Source organism: Elephas maximus, chromosome 17, assembly GCF_024166365.1.
Source record: "Elephas maximus indicus isolate mEleMax1 chromosome 17, mEleMax1 primary haplotype, whole genome shotgun sequence".
Lineage (NCBI taxonomy): Eukaryota > Metazoa > Chordata > Mammalia > Proboscidea > Elephantidae > Elephas > Elephas maximus.
The window spans coordinates 87478023-87497393 of record NC_064835.1 but is presented as its reverse complement, the minus strand read 5'-3'; the positions used below and the strand labels follow the sequence as shown (position 1 = coordinate 87497393).

General features: G+C 41.2%; 1 protein-coding gene across 2 annotated transcripts in view; it reads left to right on the top strand.

The window, feature by feature from the left end:
• VWA3B (von Willebrand factor A domain containing 3B) overlaps positions 1–19371 on the top strand; it is a 223956-nt gene that overhangs the window by 189128 nt on the left and 15457 nt on the right. For both annotated transcript variants that reach the window (XM_049857248.1, XM_049857247.1), the window contains exon 23: positions 14454–14565. In XM_049857248.1, the coding sequence (XP_049713205.1) occupies positions 14454–14565 (112 nt within the window). The remainder of the gene's footprint in view (positions 1–14453; positions 14566–19371) is intronic.

Below are 19371 nucleotides of genomic sequence, written 5' to 3'. Positions count from 1 at the left end.
GATCCAAGGACAGATGGGAAGGGGCAGAATAACTGGCAAGGAGAGGGAGAGGCCATGCAAGTTTTCCTTAAAGGCGCAGTTTATTTTCAGGCCACAGCCTTGTGTGAGACGTTCGTATAAAGCAGAAAGCTAGTTGTGACCCACAGGCCAGACAATAAAACAAACGTGGCTTTTGTTTATCTCTTGGAGTAGCAATGTACAAATAACTATCAGTAGCATCCAAGTTACAGCAATTGTCAGATCGAAATATTTCAAAATCTTACCTCTTCTTTGACTTTTCTACCCAAAAGCAGCGGGGTAATATCCTCTGAGAAGTTGTTTCAAGTTTGCTCTTCAAGCTAGGGAAATAATTTTATTCAGAATCTAATGCATAATTATTAGGTTCTTTTGCTGCCATCAGGGGGAAAAGAAGTCCATCCTTTTATAAAAGCCCTCTAAATTGCATTTTTTTTTTTTTTTTTTTACTATTAGTCTTTAATTTTCTTTAGTTAGCTCCAGGTGAGTCAAATCTAAGTGAAGGACTCTTTTTTGTTGTTGTTAAAAACACTTTTAGCTTGGTTTCTGCTTTTTTTTTTTTGTGCTTTAGGTGAAAGTTTACAGAGCAAATTAGTTTCTCATTACAAATTGCTATTAATGTTTAATGAGAGATTTTACTTCCAGAGTGATTAACGCATCTCCAGAGCACAGTGCTGCCCCAGTTTGGGGGTTTTGGGAGGGTGTCATAGATTGAATTGTGTCCCCCAAAATTGTATGTACCCTACCCTGTTGGATTTCTTAAAACCAAAAAGCCAAACCAGTTGCCCTCGAGTTGACTCTAACTCGCGGCAACCTGCTGTGTCAGAGCACAGCTTTGCTCCACAGGATTTTCAGTGACTGATTTTTTTATTTCCAGGCCTTTCTTCTGAGGTGCCTGTGGGTAGACTCGAACCTCCAACCTTTCAATTAGCAGCTGAGTGCATTAACCTTTTGCACCATGCGCAAGCTCCAGACGACATAAAGGAGGCAGTCATTCTCTCTGCATGTCCTCCTAGCTGCCACGCCCCCTTCAGCCCTGGACTCCTGTGCACGGTTCTCAGCGTCCCTGTGAGCCTGTGCCCTGACCTGCTGTGCTTGTGACAGGGTGACGGATACGCTCGGATAGAGCTTGCAAGGAGGCCACTTCCTCCCCAGTGGGGCAGAGCTGAGGCCAGAAGTTCCACTTAGAGCTTTGCTTGTTTGGCACAGTCGTTTGCCTCCTGTAAAGATGTGAATGCCCTGGGAAGGAAAGTCCACTACAGCCTTCCATCTCTTCTCCATGGTGGGGAGGGGTCACTTACGCCACAGCCTAGAGGAGCTGCTCAGAAAAGGTGCTGGACCCAAGGGGGCCCTTGGACAGTTTACCGCTCCTCATTTACAATTTCCTCTCTCAAGAGACCAATTCTAAAAGGAATGCAGACCCTGGATACTTTCTGGGTGGAGGCGACCTTTCTGAATCTAAATGAGGGGAAGGATGTAGAGGACAGAAAACACTTCTGACTTGCTCTGTCTTTGCACACCAAGGTTTTGTAAGGAGTTGAATCATCCACAGAGTTTGCAAATGTTCTGGTCTTATAATTAGGTATCCTGGAGAGAGAGAAGGTCAAAACACGCCTAGAAGGCTTGAATTATCTTGATCATTGCAGTCAACAGGCCCTGGTTGGCCATAAGGACAAAACATGGACAGAAAAGTGTGTTGGAGCTGCAGCTGGTACCGTGTGGGGCCGTGTGTGGCAGCGTTCGGTGATTTGGGGCAGGAAAACTATCTAGCAGCAGTTTTCTAACAAGATTTTGAGCCAAAAACTAGTTTTAGTTAAGTTGTAGGAAAGAATTTTGTACCCGAATTTGGAAACATGTTGCTTATTAAATAGGAAAAATTTAGAAGCATCACGTTTATGAACTTCACTCTCCCACCAATGCAAACCCGAGAGCATGACTTTGTGATTAAGGAGTGGAACGAAAGGAGGGTGGCACCATTTTGGATGCTGCTTTGCATCAGCTAGTAATTGAATTTGGCAAAGAACTGAATCGGATTCTCAGATTTTGTAGGCAAGGCTAAATCACATTACCCCATGGACAGCATCCCTACTGCCTGCAAGATTGCCCGTCTGACTTCCTGCCTAATGCTGTTGTCCCTAAGCCTAAAAATACGTCAGCTTGTTGATTCCTTTAGTACTAGCATTCCTTGTTCTCACTCTCCATCCTCTCTGACTCCTGCCCTCTCTTTTTAAAGCCCAGTGACTTGGGCTTGTTTGTACTCTGTGTGTGTGTGTGTGTGTGTGTGTGTGTGTGTGTGTATAGATGGGGCGACCCTGGGTGGTACAAATGGTCTGCCTCCTCAGCTGCTACTGAAAGGTTGGAAGTTCAAGTCCACCTGGAGGTGCCTGAGAAGAAAGGCCTGGCAACCTACTTTTGAAAAATCAGCCATTGAAAACATGATGGAGCACACAGTTCTACTCAGACACATGTGGGGTCATCAGGAGTCAGAATTGACTTGATGACAACCGGTTTGGTCATAGGTGGGGTACAGCAGGAAAAGGACGGAGCTGTGGAATGTCTCTAAAGTCCCTGGCAAGATTCAGGGCAGCAGGATGTCGTCTTTGTGGAACAGTGTTGTCGACGTTCTAGCTGCCCTGATAAGAGGTCCTTCCATCCTGGAAAGCCAATGCTTGGTTTCTGTGGGATGATCCATTGTATTAAAGCTGGACCAGTAGGTTTGTGTTACTATGGCCAGCCTACTTTATCTGGTGGCGTAGGGAAATTGACTGTGCAGTGGTACTAATGAATGATTAAGTGTGCTACTGTGAATGGTAGTAATTTGATCCATTGTGGAAACAACCAGAAATTAGTTCTTTTCAATAGTAGTAACAGGTTAAAAAAAAAAAAAAAACCAACAACAGAGTAAGTGTAAGTTACTTGTAGAAAGCGCTCTAGTATCTGTACCCATCTTTTCAGGTGACCTGACTGTGTATGAATGATTTCTAGGGGAGCGATATTTTCGACCACTTAGACGTTCATTGGTATTACCCATGCAGAGAAGGTACTCACAGAGAGAACGCTTGTTGCCATTGAGCCTATTCAGACTCACAGTGACTCTATAGGTCAGGGTAGAACCGTCCCATAGAGTTTCTAAGGAGCCACTGGTGGATTAGAGCTGCCGACTTTTTGGTTAGCAGCCGAGCTCTTAACCACTGCGCCACCAGGGTTTCCACAGACCGAAGAGTTGCTCCATATTAGATGAACTGGGAAGTGAGCAACAACCATAGAAAAAAAGAGTTCACGGGTTATTTTGGGCAACTGACTCCACAGAGTTGTACCTCTGGTCCTATTCTGAACGTGTAAAAAGCGATCTTGTGGGTTAGCTCTGGCTACGACATTGAAAGAATCAATATTGGAATCTAGAGATACAAAGAAGTGGCTGGTGGATTCAAACTGCTGACCTTTTGGTTAGCAGCCCTAGCTCTTAACTACTGCATCATCAGGATGCCAAGAGATAAAAAGGAGCTGCTTAAATAAAAAAAGTGATTATACTCATTTAGAATTTTTTTTATTTATTGTGCTTTGAGTGAAAGTTTACAAATCAAGTCAGCCTCTCATATAAGAAGTTACATACACCTTGCTCTGGACTCCTAGCTGCCCTCCTCCTAATGAGACAGCACACTCCTCCCCTCCACCCTGTATTCCCCATGTCCATTCAACCAGCTCCTGTCCTGCTCTGCCTTCTCATCTCGCCTCCAGACAGGAGCTGCCCACATAGTCTCATGTGTCTACTTGAGCCAAGACGCTCACTCCTCACCAGTATCATTTTCTGTCTTATACTCCAGTCCAATCCCTGTCTGAAGAGTTGGCTTCAGGAATGGTTCCAGTCTTGGGCTAACATAGGGTCTGGGGGCCATGACCTCCATGGTCCCTCCAGTCTCAGTCAGACCATTAAGTCTGGTCTTTTCACAAGAATTTGAGGTCTGCATCCCACTGTTCTGCTCCATCAGGGATCCTCTGTTGTGTTCCCTATCAGGGAAGTCATCAATGGTAGCCAGGCGCCATCTACTTCTTCCAGTCTCAGGCTGATGTAGCCTCTGGTTTATGTGACCCTTTCTGTTTCTTGGGCTCATATGCACCTTGTGTCTTTGGTGGTCTTCATTCTCCTTTGCTCCAGGTGGGTTGAGACCAATTAATGTATCTTAGATGGCTGCTTGCTAGCATTTAAGACCCCAGATGCCACTCACCAAAGTGGGATGCAGAATGTTTTCTTAATACATTTTTTTCTGCCAGTTCACCTAGATGTCCCCTGAAACCATGGTCCACAAACCTCCACCTGCTACTTTGGCTTTCAAAGTGTTCAGTTGTATTCAGGAAACTTCTTTGCTTTTGGTTTAGTCCAGTTGTGCTGACCTCTCCTGTATTGAGTGTTGTCTTTCCCTTCACCTAAAATAGTTCACCTACTATCTAGTGAATAACTCTCTCTCCCTCCCACCCTCGTAACCATCAAAGATTATTTTCTTCTGTGTTTAAACTTTTTCTAGAGTTCTTAGAATAGTGGACTCATACAATATTTGTCCTTTTGCAACTGACTAATTTCACTCAGCATAATGCCTTCCAGGTTCCTCCGTGTTATGAGATGTTTCACAGATTCTTCATTGTTCTTAATCATTGCATAGTATTCCATTATGTAAGACACCACAATTTATTTATCTGTTCATCCGTTGATGGGCACCTTGTTTGTTTCCATCTTTTTGCTATTGTAAACAGTGCTGCAGTGAACATAGGTGTGCATGTATCTGCTCGTGTGAAGGCTCTTATTTCTCTAGGATATATTCCAAGGAGTGGGATTGCTGGGTTGTATGGTAGTTCTATTTCTAGCTTTTTAAGGAGCACCAAATCGATTTCCAAAGTGGTTGTACCATTTTACAATCCCACCAGCAGTGTATAACTGTTCCAGTCTCTCCACAACCTCTCCAACATTTATTATTTTGTGTTTTTTGGATTAATGTCAGCCTTGTTGGGGTGAGGTGAAATCTCATTGTAGTTTTGATTTGCATTTCTCTAATGGCTAATGATCGTGAGCATCTCCTCATGTATCTGTTAGCTGCCTAAATCTCTTCTTTGGTGAAGTGCCTGTTCATAACCTTTGCCCATTTTTTAATTGGGTTATTTGTCTTTTTGTAGTTGAGTTTTTGCAGTATCATGTAGATTTTAAAGATTAGACGCTGATTGGAATTGTTGTAGCCAAAAACTTTTTTTTCCCAGTCTGTAGGTAATCTTTTTACTCTTTCAGTGAAGTCTTTGGATGAGCATAACAAAACCCATTGCTATTGAGTCGATTCCGACTCATAGCAACCCTATAGTACAGGGTAGAACTGACCTATAGGGTTTCCAAGGAGCACCTGGTGGATTCAAACTGCTGACCTTTTGTTTAGCAGCTGTAGCTCTTAACCACTATGCCACCATAGATGGATGAGCACAGGTGTTTGATTTTTGGGAGCTCCCAGTTATCTAGTTTCTCTTCTGCTGTTTATGCATTGTTCGTAATGTTTTGTGTGCTGTTTATGCCATGTATTAGGGCTCCTAGTGTTGTCCCTATTTTTTCTTCCATGATCTTTGTAGTTTTAGATTTTATATTTAGGTCTTTGATCCATTTTAAGTTCGTTTTTGTGCATGGTGTCACGTATGGGTCTTGTTTCATTTTTATGCCAACACCCTCTGTTAAAGAGACTGTCTTTTCCCCATTTAACAGATCTTGGGCCTTTGTCAAATATCAGCTGCTCATGCGTGGATGAATTTATGTCTGGATTCTCAATTCTGTTCCATTGGTCTATGCATCCGTTGTGGTACCAACACCAGGCTGTGCTGACTACTGTGGTGGTAAACCAAAAAAAACAAACCCAGTGCCGTCAAGTCGATTCTGACTCATAGAGACCCTACAGGACAGAGTAGAACTGCCCCATAAAGTTACTGTGGCGGTATATGTTCTGAAATCAGGTAGTGTGAGTCCTCCCACTTTGTTCTTCTTTTTCAGTGATGCTTTTCTTATCTGGGGCCTCTTACCCTTCCATATAAAGTTTGTGATTTGTTTCTCCATCTCATTAAAAAATGTCTTTGGAATTGCATTGTATCTATAGATCGCTTTGGGTAGAATAGACATTTGTACAATGTTGAGTCTTCCTGTCCCTGAGCAAGTATGTTTTTCTGCTTATGTAGGTCTCTTTTGCTTTCTTGCAGTAGTGTCTTGCAGTTTTCTTTGTATAGTTCTTTTACATCTCTGGTTAGAGTTATTCCTAAATATTTTATCTTCTTGGGGGCTATTGTAAATGGTATTGATTTGGTAATTTCCTCTTCTATGTTCACTTTGTTGGTGAAGAGGTATCCAAATGATTTTTGTATGTTTATCTTGTATCCTGATACTCTGCTGAACTCTTCTATTAGTTTCAGTAGGATTCTTTAGGGTTTTCTATGTATAAGATCATGTCATTTGCAAATAGAGATACTTTTACATCTTCCCTACTAATTTGGATGCCTTCTATTTCTTTTTCTAGCCTAATTGCTCTGGCTAGGAACTCCAGCACAATGTCGAGTAAGAGTGGTGATAGGGGGCATCCTTTCCTGGTTCCCATTCCCAAGGGGAGTGCTTTCAGACTCTCTCCATTTAGGATGATGTTGGCTGTTGGCTTTGTATAAATGCCCTTTATTATGTGGAGGAATTTTCCTTCTATTCCTATTTTGCTGAGCGTTTTTATCACGAATGGGTGTTGGACTTTGTCAAAAGACTTTTCTGCGTCAATTGATAAAGTCCTGTGGTTCTTGTCTTTTGCTTTATTTATATAATGGATTACATTGATTGTTTTTCTAATGTTGAACCATCCCTGCATACCTGATATGAATCCCACTTGGTCATGGTGAATTAATTTTTTAAATTTTTTTGGTGTTGTTGGATTCTATTGGCTAGAATTTTGTTGAGGATTTTTGCATCTAAGTTCATGAGGGATATAGGTCTGTAATTTTCTTTTTTTGTGGTGTCTTTACCTGGTTTTGGTATCAAGGATATACAGGCTTCATAGAATCAGTTTGAGAGTATTCCATCCTTTTTTATGCTCTGGAATACCTTTAGTAGTAGTGATGTTAACTCTTCTCTGAAAGTTTGGGAGAATTTTCCAGTGAAGCCACCAGAGCCAGGGACTTTTTTGTTGTTGTTGGGGCTTCTTAATTACCCTTTCAATGTCTTATTTTGTTATGGATTTAGTTGTTCTACCTCTGTTTGTGTTAGTTTAGGTAGGTAATGTGTTTCTAGGAATTCATCTGTTTCTTCTAGGTTTTCAAATTTGTTAGAGTACATTTTTTTCATAGTAATCTGATATGATTCTTTCAGTTTCAGTTGGGTCTATTGTGATATCGCCCATCTCATTTCTTATTCCAGTTATTTACTTCCTCTTCTGTGTTTCTTTTGTCGGTTTGGCCAATGGTTTATCGATTTTGTTAATCTTTTCAAAGAACTAGCTTTTGGTCTTGTTAACTCTTTTCAATTGTTTTTCTTCTCTCCATTTCATTCAATTCTGCTCTAATTTTTATTATTTGTTTTCTTCTGGTTCCGGAGGGTTCTCTTTGTTGCTCTCTATTTGTTCAAGCTGTAGGGACAAATTCTTTGATTTGGGCCCTTTTTTGTGCATTTATTGATATACATTGTGTGCATTTTTTGATATAAATTGACCTGTGAGCACTGCTTTAGCTGTGTCCCAAAGGTTCTGATAGGAAGTGTCTTCACTCTTTTTGGATTCTATGAATTTCTTTGTTCCGTCCTTGATTTCTTCAATAACCCGGTCGTTATAGAACAAGGTGTTGTTCAGTTTCCAGATGTTTGATTTCTTTTCCTTGCTTTTTCTATTATTGATTTCTACTTTTATGGCTTTATGGTCAGAGACGATGCTGTGTAATATTTTGATGCTTTGGACTCTGTTAAGGCTTGCTTAATGACCTAATATGTGCTCTATTCTAGAGAATGATCCATGTGCTTTGGAAAAGGAAGTATACTTGGCTGCTGTTGGGTGCAGTGTTCTGTATATGTCTATGAGGTCAAGTTGGTTGAGTGTGACATTTAGATCACCCATGTCTTTATTGAGCTTCTTTCTGGATGTTCTGTCCTTCACTAAAAGTGATGTGTTGAAGTTTCCTACTATTATTGTGGAGCTGTTTATCTTGCTTTTCAATGCTATTAGAGTTTGTTTTATGTATCTTGAAGCCCTGTCATTTGTGCGTAAATATTCAATATGGTTATATTCTCATGGTATATTGTCCCTTTAATCCTTATATAGTGTCCTTCCTTATCCTTTGTGGTGGACTTTACTTTAAAGTCTATTTTGTCAGAAATTAATATTGCCACTCCTACTTTTTTGATTGTTGTTTGCTTGATATATTTTTTTCCATCCTTTGAGTTTTAGTTTGTTTATTCTTTAAATCTAAGGTGTGTCTCTTGTAGGCAACATATAGATGGATCTTTTTTTTTTTTTTTAATCTATTCTGCCACTCTCTGTCTCTTTATTGGTGCATTTAGTCCATTTACATTCAGTGTAATTATGAATAGGTATGAGTTTTTTATGAGTTTAGTGCTGTCATTTTGATATCTTTTGTGTGTGTGTTGTTGACAGTTTCTTTTTTCTACTTAATTTTTCGTGCTGAGTCGTTTTTCTTAATGTATTGTCTTTTCCTCTTCTTCATTGTTGTTGATTTTGTTTTTGCTGAGTCTTTATGTTTTTCCCGTATTTTATTTTGATGTGTAGGATTGTTAGTCTCCTTTGTGGCTACCTTAATATTTACCCCTATTTTTCTACGTTTAAAGCAAACTTTCATCTCTTTACATAGCCTTGACTTCCTCTCCATATGAAAGATCTATGACTACATGTTTTAGTCCTTCTTTATTGATTTAATATTCTCGTCTTTTACATAATGACATCACTAGTTCCCTGTTTTGAGTGTTTTTTAAATCTTGATTTATTTTTGTGATTTCCCTGTCTGGGTTGATATCTAGTTGCTCTGTCCTGCATTCTAGTCTTGGGCTATTACCTGATGTTATTGATTTTCTAACCAGAGGACTTCCTTTATTATTTCTTGTAGTTTTAGTTTCTTTTTTGCAAATTCCCTAAACTTCTGTTTATCTGGAAATGTCCTAATTTCGCCTTCATATTTGAGCGACAGTTTTGCTGGATATGTGATTCTTGGCTAGCAGTTTTTTTCTTCAATGCTTTATATATGTCATCCTATTGCCTTCTTCCCTGCATGGTTTCTGCTGAGTAGTCCGAGCTTATTCTTGTTGACTCTTCCTTGTAGGTGGCTTTTCATTTATCCCTAGCCACTCTTAAAATTCTCTCTTTGTCTTTGATTTTGGCAAGTTTAATTATGTCTTGGTGACTTTCTTTTGGGATCTACCTTATGTGGGCTTTGATGAGCATCTTGGATAGATATCTTCTCATCTTTCACAATATCAAGGAAGTTTTCTGCCAACAAATCTTCAACCATCCTCTCTGTATTTTCTGTTCTCCCTCCCTGTTCTGGTACTCCAATCACTCATAGGTTGTCTCTCTTGATATATTTTCACAGGATTCTTAGGGTTTCTTCATTATTTTTCATTCTTTTATCTGATTTTTCTTCGAATATATTGGTGCCACGTGTTTTATCTTCAATCTCACTAATTCTGACTTCCATTTCCTCAGTTCTGCTCCTCTGTCTTTCTATTGAGCTGTCTAATTGTTAAATTTTACTGTTAATCTTCTGAATTTCTGATGACTGTCTCTCTGTGTATCCTTGCAGCCTATTAAATTTTTCATTACGCTCTTGAATAACCTTCTTAACTTCCTCCACTGCTTTATCTGTGTGTTCCTTTGCTTGTTCTGCATTTTGCCTGATCTCCTTTCTGATCTCTTGAAGAGTTCTGTGTATTAATCTTTTGTATTCTACCTCTGGCAATTCCAGGATTCTATTTTCATCTGAAAGAGTCCTTGATTCTTTGTTTTGGGAGCTTGTTGAAGCAATCATGATCTTTATGTAATTTAATATTGACTGTTGTCTCCGAGCCACCTATAAGTTATTGTATTATTTTATGTTTTCTTACTGTGTCCTACCTTCGTGCTTTGTTTTATTTTAATGTGCCCAAATAGGCCGCTCGAGTGGGCTAGCTTGATTATTTTCACCTTTGAAGCTCTAACATCCTGCCACCAGATGGCTAAAGGCATTATCAAGTATATGAGACTAGGAGTCCATTCACTTTTCTTGTCTGGCTTCAGCTCAGGTACCTAGGTAGTGAGTCACCAAGTGTGTGGTACAGGCTCTCACCTGCAGTCTTAGAGGAGCAGGGGTGATTGGTATAGGCACAGGTATCTTGTTGCCACAGGGGGTCATGCTCTGGGTAAGTTAGAGGGCTGACAACCATCCCCCGAGTGTCTGTGAGGAAAGTGCACCCCTGTTCCCTGGAGTGCACGGGTGGGTGGGCTCTGCAGCCAGACCATGGGCACCCAGTGCTTTTGGCTGTAAGGACTGGGAGACATCACTTATCCTTAGACCCCGTCACAGTTGGCTAGGTGGCGTGAGTGGAGCCACCAATCCTCAGGCCCCTGCTTAATAGACAGAGCAGTGTCAAATATCAAAAACCTGGCTCTCCACCACACAGCTGAAACAGTTGAAGTCAGACTTCAGGCACATACACCGTTACACTGTGCCAACAAGGGCCTGATCTACTGAAGTGGGCCCACACATGTCCGTGCAGGGGTGAAAGCCATTCAAAGTCCATGGACCGCTTGTGCTGTGGGTGGTGTTCACATCAGGGGATCAGGGCTGAGGGATGCCAGTTCCTGCTGAGTCAGGTCCAGCAACTCCTCACTGCTTCTGAACCATCTCTCCCTCCCCTTGCTACTCAGTCTGATTTCTTAACTTTGCCTTTGGTGTTCAAGGTTCCTAGCTTGTCATACACATAATTGATTCACTTGTTTTTTCGAGTCTTTGTTGTAAGAGACACCACTGGAAGTGTCTGACAACTCCACCATCATGGCCCCTCACTTAGAATTTTAAAAACAAATTTTAAATATATCTAGCCATAGATTTTAATAAATGGTTTGTCTATTGATGAAATCTAAGAGAAAAAAAAGAAAACATTGCCTTCCAGGAATCTGTGAGGACTTCCTTTTGGAATATCAGGTTGTTAGTCCTTTGGAGGCAGAGAGACTGTCTGGTGGCCTCGGTGACCAGCAGCACCTCCCTGGCTGGTTGGTCCTTTATGTGAACACGGGTGGCATGAAGCAAGGTGCCTTTGGAAGTTAGGATTCATGTAAAGATGACCAGATTCATGTTGGCTTTTAACTTGGCATGTTCTAGATCCTCAAGATTACAGATTCTATCAATAATTAGAATACTTTACATAGAGTCTTCCACTGAGAAACTTACTATAGGAAACTGTGATGTGGGCATTTCTTTGGGTTATGATAATGGGCCCTCTTTGCACTTATGTTCATAGTTACAGCCAGTGCATTTCCCTCACATTATAGCAACTACAGGTGAGGGTATCATGCTTGCTCCCTGTCCTTGCATACATGCAGCCTGAAGGCTTCTCTGTGGAGACAGTGTGCTTGTAACGACTAGACTGTCTTGGACAGAAACATGGAATTAGAGAATGTTGGATATCATTTGGAAACCTTGGTGGAGTAGTGATTAAGAGCTACGGCTGCTGACCAAAAGGTCAGCAGTTCAAATCCACCAGATGCTCCTTGGAAGCTCTATGGGGCAGTTCTACTCTGTCTTACAGGGTCGCTATAGTCAGAATTGACTCGACGGCAGTGGGTACGGGAAGATATCATTTGGTTTGTCCTCTCATTTTGTGTAGGCAGAAACTGGGGCGCAGGTTAAAAGATTGCCCAGAGCCACCCAGCCAGCTGAGGCAGTACTAGGTCCTATTGCTCCTGTCTCCTGGTCTAGTCTCCTCCCTTTGAGGCCATTTTCAGACCTCAGTAGGCCATCTGAATCACTTAGGTTTCTCCCCTGGGCAAAAGTCCAGAAACAGATAACATCCATCATCCACCAATGATGTTGAGCCATTCTCTTTGACATACTGACTGCCTCAGTAAAAGTAAAACTTCCATGAGAAGAGAGAGAGGGAACGAAGCAAAATCAGCTAAATGGGGAGATCATAAAAAAAAGAGTAGTGTCCCTGTTACGTTTTTGTCCATGGCTGCAGGGATTATAAGCAATACAGGTCTTGATAATGTCCCACAATTCCTTCAAGAGGCCTTCGTCCCTTAGCTTACTAATTCTTTCTCCTGAGAACCTGGCCCTACGTTTTATTCTCTCAGGAAATAAACTATATCCCAATTCTTTTAATGAACCTGAGAAGCACCTCCAAACAGATCCAAATGACAAATGGCTGCTAATGAAACCGTAGCATCAGGACGCCATAGAAATGAGCCCACTTATTTCCGGAACGCAAACCATTGAACGTGAATAATGACCCAAGAGCAAGTGGTGTTCAGACTGCCTGAAGTTATTTAAATTCTTACAGTCAATTGACTCATGAATTAGAGACTTCCTTAAGTGGGGGGCTGCAGATGAACTCATGAAGTATGCATTGAATGCTTTATGATATAGCTATAGCACTGCAAAAAGGTGGCATCAAAATGCATATGAAAACACTTCATATCGGGCTTTGTCTCGTGGAGAAGAGGGGCATTTGATGGTCTGTGAAGAGGAGAAGCTGGAGAATGAGTTGAATGTACACTCTGATTGGGATGGTGGACTAATTTCTTTGAGAAACCCAAGAGCTAATAAGTTAATGGTTAACAAAGTGGAAAAAAAAAAAAAAAAAAACCTAGGAGGGAAAATGCCCTTTCTGCAGTATATGATTTGGAGAAAAAAAGGCCTATTTGGTTTATTTTTGTTGTTGTTTGTTTGTTTGCTTTTTTATAATTTATTTTATTTTTTGTTGTGGAGAATATACACAGCAAAACATACACCAATTCAACACCCTACACTAATCCTGCCTCATTAACATCACAAAGACAACCCATTCCCGAATGAGATTATAACCACAGGCGTAGAGGTTAGGACTCACAGCACATATTTTGGGAGGACACAATTCAGTCCATAACGCCATGTCAGTGCTTCTCCCCTCTTTTCATTCATATCATCAAAGAGCTGCATTTAGACCATTGTGTTGTCAACATAGTGCTCTTTCTGTAGGTTGACTATAAATGTTTAAAAATATTTTTTAAGAGTTTGTATTTTTTACTGGGTAAATATTGTTCAATACTGGGCCAAGTCGTGGTTTAGGAGTAGTACATCTCCCTCTTTAAAGCCCTGTGTGATACCTTGACCAACTGAAGAATGTTACTACCATTAAGAAAAAGGATTTCTTTGCCTTTATTCCCTCAGTTAGTTAAAATTATGCCACAATTTAGTTTGTTTTACGTTTGAGTCATTATTTTTTATAAAGATTATGTATGTATGTATTTTCAGGATTTCTAAGTCCCCATTTTTTTTCTGTAAGACTTCCTGCTGTTTATGCCCTCTGCATAGCTTTCATCCTGAAATTTCCCTTCCCTGCTCTCTTGCCATGAATCCTACTGTTTCCTGGATTCCATGCATTTCTCTTTCTTGGTTTACACCCTCATTTTGGTGGAGTACGTCTCCAAGTAACTTCCTAAGATATAATAAATTGGAGAGGAAAGTTTCTTCACCCTTATAGACATCACTAGAAATGTCTTTATTTTGTCCTTAACATTAAATTGTTTACCTATCAATTTGGGTTTAGAATTCTAGATCAAAAATTTCCTCTCAGAACTTTGATAGGAGTGCCCTATTGTCTTTTAGCTCCAGTCAGAAGATATGAGGAACATGGAAGATCCATTTATTAACCACTCGCAGCCCATGGATTTTTTTCTTTTTGTAAGACAATGATTATAAGGAATTTTTTTTGCCCTGAAGAGGTGAAGTGGGATATACTATTTCTTCAAAGCATTGTGCCTTCTCAAAGTCACTAACTGATTACTGGCTTTTCTGTTGAAGGACCCACTCAACTTCTCATGATTCTAGGCAAGCAACAACATTGGTCACAGTTCTAAAGATGAAGCAGTCTTTCCTCTCCAGCTTAGAGGCTTTGTAGATTTTTGGGAACTTTTTTTTGGTAGATAGATACAATTTTCCTTTATTTCCCTTTTCTTTAATTAGTCATCCAAACCTCCTTTCGCCTTGAGCTAAGTGTAAAAATCGCACAGGCAGAAATTACTCCTACTGTAAGGGTAACTTAATTAACACACACAGAAAGTAATCCAGAGTGAGTATGCTTATGTTCTGAGTTATTATTAATAGCATTTTTTTTTCTCAGTAGAGAATCCCAAGTTACCCAGCACCTGTGGCTTTTGCTGTCTACATTGACTCTTTCTTATCAATCATTACCATTTTATATTTTTTAGCAACAGAAACCACAAGGAAATCCAACAAAGAAAAGCAAATCTAAAAGACTGGATCCTCTCAAAGGCCAGAAAGTCATTGCAAGATGTGATGAAAATGGCTTTTATTTTCCAGGTAGATGTAACATTTCTTTGTTAAATAACTCAATTTTGGGGACTGGAGGTTCTCAAACTATACTTTCCCTACAACAATGACATTTCATGAGCCAGATTAAGTTATTTCCCTTCTCAAATAAAGTGGTGATGAGGCTTCTCCCCACATTTGTGGCAAAAAAAAAAAAAAAAAAAAAGCCAGAAAGTGTTATTCATTTTAATCTCTCATTTATATAGTAAACAAAATTTTTATTACATACTCATACTTACTATGTTCCACGTATGTAACATTCCCAAAGTGCTGGTCTTCATGGAGCTTACATCCTAGTGAGGTGAGGAAAACAGACAATCAAGCAAGTAAAATGTGTGGTAAGTCAAGATATCACGCTATAGAAAAAAAAATCAAGCCACAAAGAGGCCAAGAGTGTCAGCATGCAGGTTCAGTTCTAAATATGGTGGTGATGGAAGAGTTCCTGGGATGGTGACATATAAGAGACTTAAAGGAAGACAGGCAAGCCATGAGATTATCTGGGGGAAGGGAATTCTAAGTAGAGGGATCAGTAGTACCAAGGCCTGAGGCTGGAGTATACGGGGCATGTTGGAGGAGTAGCAAAGAGGCCAGTGTGGTTGGGCCTGAGGTTTGCTCGAGCCTTCCTTGGGGGCTTGATTACTGAAGGAATCAGTCAGATGAAGGAGGTAGAGGCAGGAAGGGTGCCTTGTGGATAGTGAAAATAGTATGTGTGAATATATGTAGCGGTGAATAAAAGCATTGCATGTCTGGAGAAATAGAATAGGGCATGACAGACACCTAGAACACAAAAGAAGGGTAGAAAATATTAAAGCGTTCAGAGATATAACCATAGGACTATTTCATAAAAGATTTCCTAAGCCATGCTGAGTTTGGACTTCACTCTGAGGGCACTGGGGAGCCATATATGGTTCAAAGCAGGGAGAAACACAATCATACTTGCAGTTTTAAAAGATTCCTCTCGTTGCTGTGCAAAATATAGATTGGAGGTGGTGGTGATGTAGGACTGAAGACTAGGAAATCTGTTATGAGACTTTTGTTGCAGTGAGAAGTGATAATGGCAGTGAGAATGGAGAAACATGATGCATTCAAGAGATATGTAAGACATGCCCTCAGCTGGACCTAGCGATGGACTGGAGGTGGGCAGTGAAGGGAGAGAGGAGGGCTGGGTTGAGACGACACTTGGGTCTCTGGCATGGGCCATGAAGTAGACAGTGGTACTTACAGGAAATGGTGGTGTGGGCAGGGCTGATAATGAGATACTTCTGGGACGTGATGAGTTGTATGTGTGTATGAGATACCCAACTGAAGATGTCAGAGAAGCAACTGGATATATAGAGTGTGGAGAGGAAATCTTTCTGTAGATAGTTTTGAGACATCAGCACAAAAGAGGTCATTGAAATTATAGGAAGGCTCTGTACAGAATAGAGGGCCTGGGGAAAAACCACAAGGAAGGGCTGTCTGGCAAAAAGATTATATTTCAGAAACATAGCTGGTCTTGGGCAGGTATTATCTATCAACCACCAGATGAAGAATAATTATTAATTAAATTTTCCTTCTTATTGTAAGGAAGATAAAAAAAAAAAAAAAAACTTCAGCGAGACTTTTGGTTCCCAGCAGGCATATGGGTAGAAGCGACAACTGGATCGTTGTGTTTGCAGTTTGGTGCATGTGCTTCGGAATTAACCGAAAGAGAGTGAATATGGACGTGTGGGCTTGAAACAAGCTCCTGTGCTGAGGGAAGATGCTCTGCTTTACAAGGAGGGGCTGGGAGTCTTCCATTTCCCTGGGGTTTGCGTTTGCTGGGCACGATCATAAAAGGCCATCCCTGCTTCAGAAGCTTTTGATTTACTGAACTTGAGCCATGGAGACTGATTCAAGACTAATTTGACGGTCAAATGATAATGCTGGAAAGGACAGGATTCCACACTGCTGGCTTAGGGCTTAGATCAGTGTACTGGCCAAGGTTGCAGAGAAAAGTAGAATGGCTCAGCCTTTTTACCAGAACCATCGTGTACGTTGAGAAGAGGTGAAAGATCTTTGGCTACTCACCCGGGGGAGCAGAGGGCGCGGGCAGCGAAAGGGAAAAGCCCAAAACTGACAGCTGATTTTGAATCAGGACATAAGAAGTGGGATCAATGGAGAAGGAGCACCTGCAGAGGCTGGGTGATAACTGGACAGGCTGGGGTGAGTCCTCCAGCTCCTGGAGTGCCACCAGCAGGGGACCACATTGTAGCTGGCTTTACAGTTAGGCTGTAAGAAACTGCACTCATTTCTGGAGGCAAACAAAGGCTCACAACCTCAGAGATGATGCAAAACAGGAAAACAGAATCGGAACAACTAAAAACATATCGTAGTAACAGACCAAAAAATCTCAGTCTAATGATCTTTTTTTAATGATCTAGGACGAGGCAGTGTTTCATTCTGTGGTACACAGGGTTGCTGTAAGTTGGAACCAACTCGATGGCATCTAACAATAACAATGATCTAGAAGGAGCAGTGGTGGTTTGTTCAGTGGTAGGATTCTCACCTTCTGTGCAGGAGACCTGGGTTCAATTCCTGGTCAGTTTGCCTCAAGCACAGCTACCAGTCATCTGTCAGTGGAAGCTTGTGTATTGTATGTTGCTGAACAGGCTTCAGTGGAGCTTCCAGACTAGGGCAGTCTGGGAAGAAAGGCCTGGTAATCTAATTTCAAAAAATCAGGCAATGAAAAACCTGTGGATCACAGTAGTTTTATCTCATTGAGCATAGGGTCACCGTGAGTCACGAACCAATGTGACAGTAGCAAAGAGCAACAGTGATCTAGAGCAAGTGTTGGCAAACTTTGTAAAATGTACTTCCGTACACTCTTTTAACTCAGTACTAAAGTCACTACTGTGGTTCACCGTCAGCCAAAGATTAGACAGACCCATAAAACAAACAATAAGACACGTAGCTCAACCATCTGTACAAGACTAAATGGGCACACGAGCCCAGGGGCAAGGACGAGAAAGCAGGAGGGGACAGGAAAGCTGGACGAATGGAAATGAGGAACCCAAAATTGAGAAGGGGAGAGTGTTGACATGTCGCGGGGTTGGCAACCAATGTCACAAAACAATATGTGTATTGTTTAAAGAGAAACTAATTTGCTCTCTAAACTTTCACCTAAAGCACAATTAAAAAAAAAAAACCTTGTAAAACGTAGGTAGTGAATGTTTTAGGCTTGGCAGGCCATTCAGTCTCTGTCACAAGTACTCAAATGAAGCAAGCAACTGAAAAACTGTATAGCAGGTTTAAGACTGGGTTCTAAGTCCCAAAGGCTAAGAATTTGAGAAAGATCAGACTGGTTTATGAGGCCATCTTGACAACATGAACCCTTCTGTTTGAACCATGGGAGGGGGTGCGGGGTATGGGAGCTTGTGGGATGTGAGGGTTCGCCTCCTCCACTAGGAGTACACACCCATTACCCGTCACCCGTTGCCAGCGAGTGGATTCTGACTCATAGCAACCCTATAAGACAGGGTACAACTGCCCCATAGGGTTTCCAAGGCTGTAATCTTTACGGAAACAGACTGCCACATCTTTTTCCCAAGGAGCAGCTGGTGGGTTCGAACCACTGACCTTTCAGTTAGCAGCTGAGTGCTTTAACCACTGTGTCACCAGGGCTCCTTCCACTAGGGGTAGTGGTGCTTATCTGTTTTCATAATAGAAAAGCTTTCTAAAAAGTATTGTTTCTTTTCCCGATTAAAAGGGTAGTCAGTTTATGGCAGAAAACATGTGGCTGATGTGTAAAAAATATTTGAAAAACCAAGTTGAACATTTTAGTCCAATAAGAAAACACACACAATGAAAAAGCTAGTTTGTGTGTGTGTTTAAAAAAAAAAAAAGTTTTCATCTCTTTGGCCATTTAAAACAAGAGACATGGACTCAGGACGAAAATCCACAGCTGTCTCTTTGCCACATAAAAGGACATGGACGTTTGCCAGGGCAAGCATGAGACGGGGGGCAGGAGCCCCAGACGCACATCCTCTGGGGGTCCTGTGGGGACGTGTGCCCATATGTCTGTCTCTGGGGGCATTCCGTGTGCAGCTGTTACTGCACAGAAGGGTCCTTGTCAACATTTCCTCTCAGTAGTTAGGATCCCTTTCTAATGTGAAAATAAATTTCAGCGGAGATAAATGGCCAAAAAAAATTTTTTTTTTTTTTACTATTATAATCTCTGAGTATAGATAAAAACAAACACAAAGAAATGTCATGCTTGTTTTATTTCTTTTTGGTTGAATATTTTAAGGCAGCTGTTTGGTATGTTCAACCTAGGTACCTTTTTATCTGTCTCATATTAGATGAAGGAAACCCTGGTGGTGCAGTGGGTAAGAGCTACGGCTACTAACCAAAGGATCAGCAGTTCGAATCCACCAGCCGCTCTTTGGAAACTGTGGGGCAGTTCTCCTCTGTCCTACAGGGTTGCTGTGAGTCAGGATGGACTCGGCACCAGCGGGTTTAATATTGGATGAAAGTTCATGTTTCCTTTTTACTTTCACTGTTTAACATCTCTTTTCTGTATTTGAGCATTCTAGAGGTAAATACAGCTAAAGTAAGGAAATAAGGAAATCAGCTGAGTGAGTGGCGGGAGGTATACAGGCTGAGGATATCCGCTCTGGGGCCGACGTGTTCCCAACAGGATGGTGTTGGTGAACAAGCCTACCTGTATCCTCTTGGCTTCCCGGCTCAGTGCGTGCTCCTGACCAGAGCGTTGCGCTTAAACCACTTTGGTTGTTCAGCCCCAGTGCATCAAACTTTACCTGGTGGAAAAATCAAAGA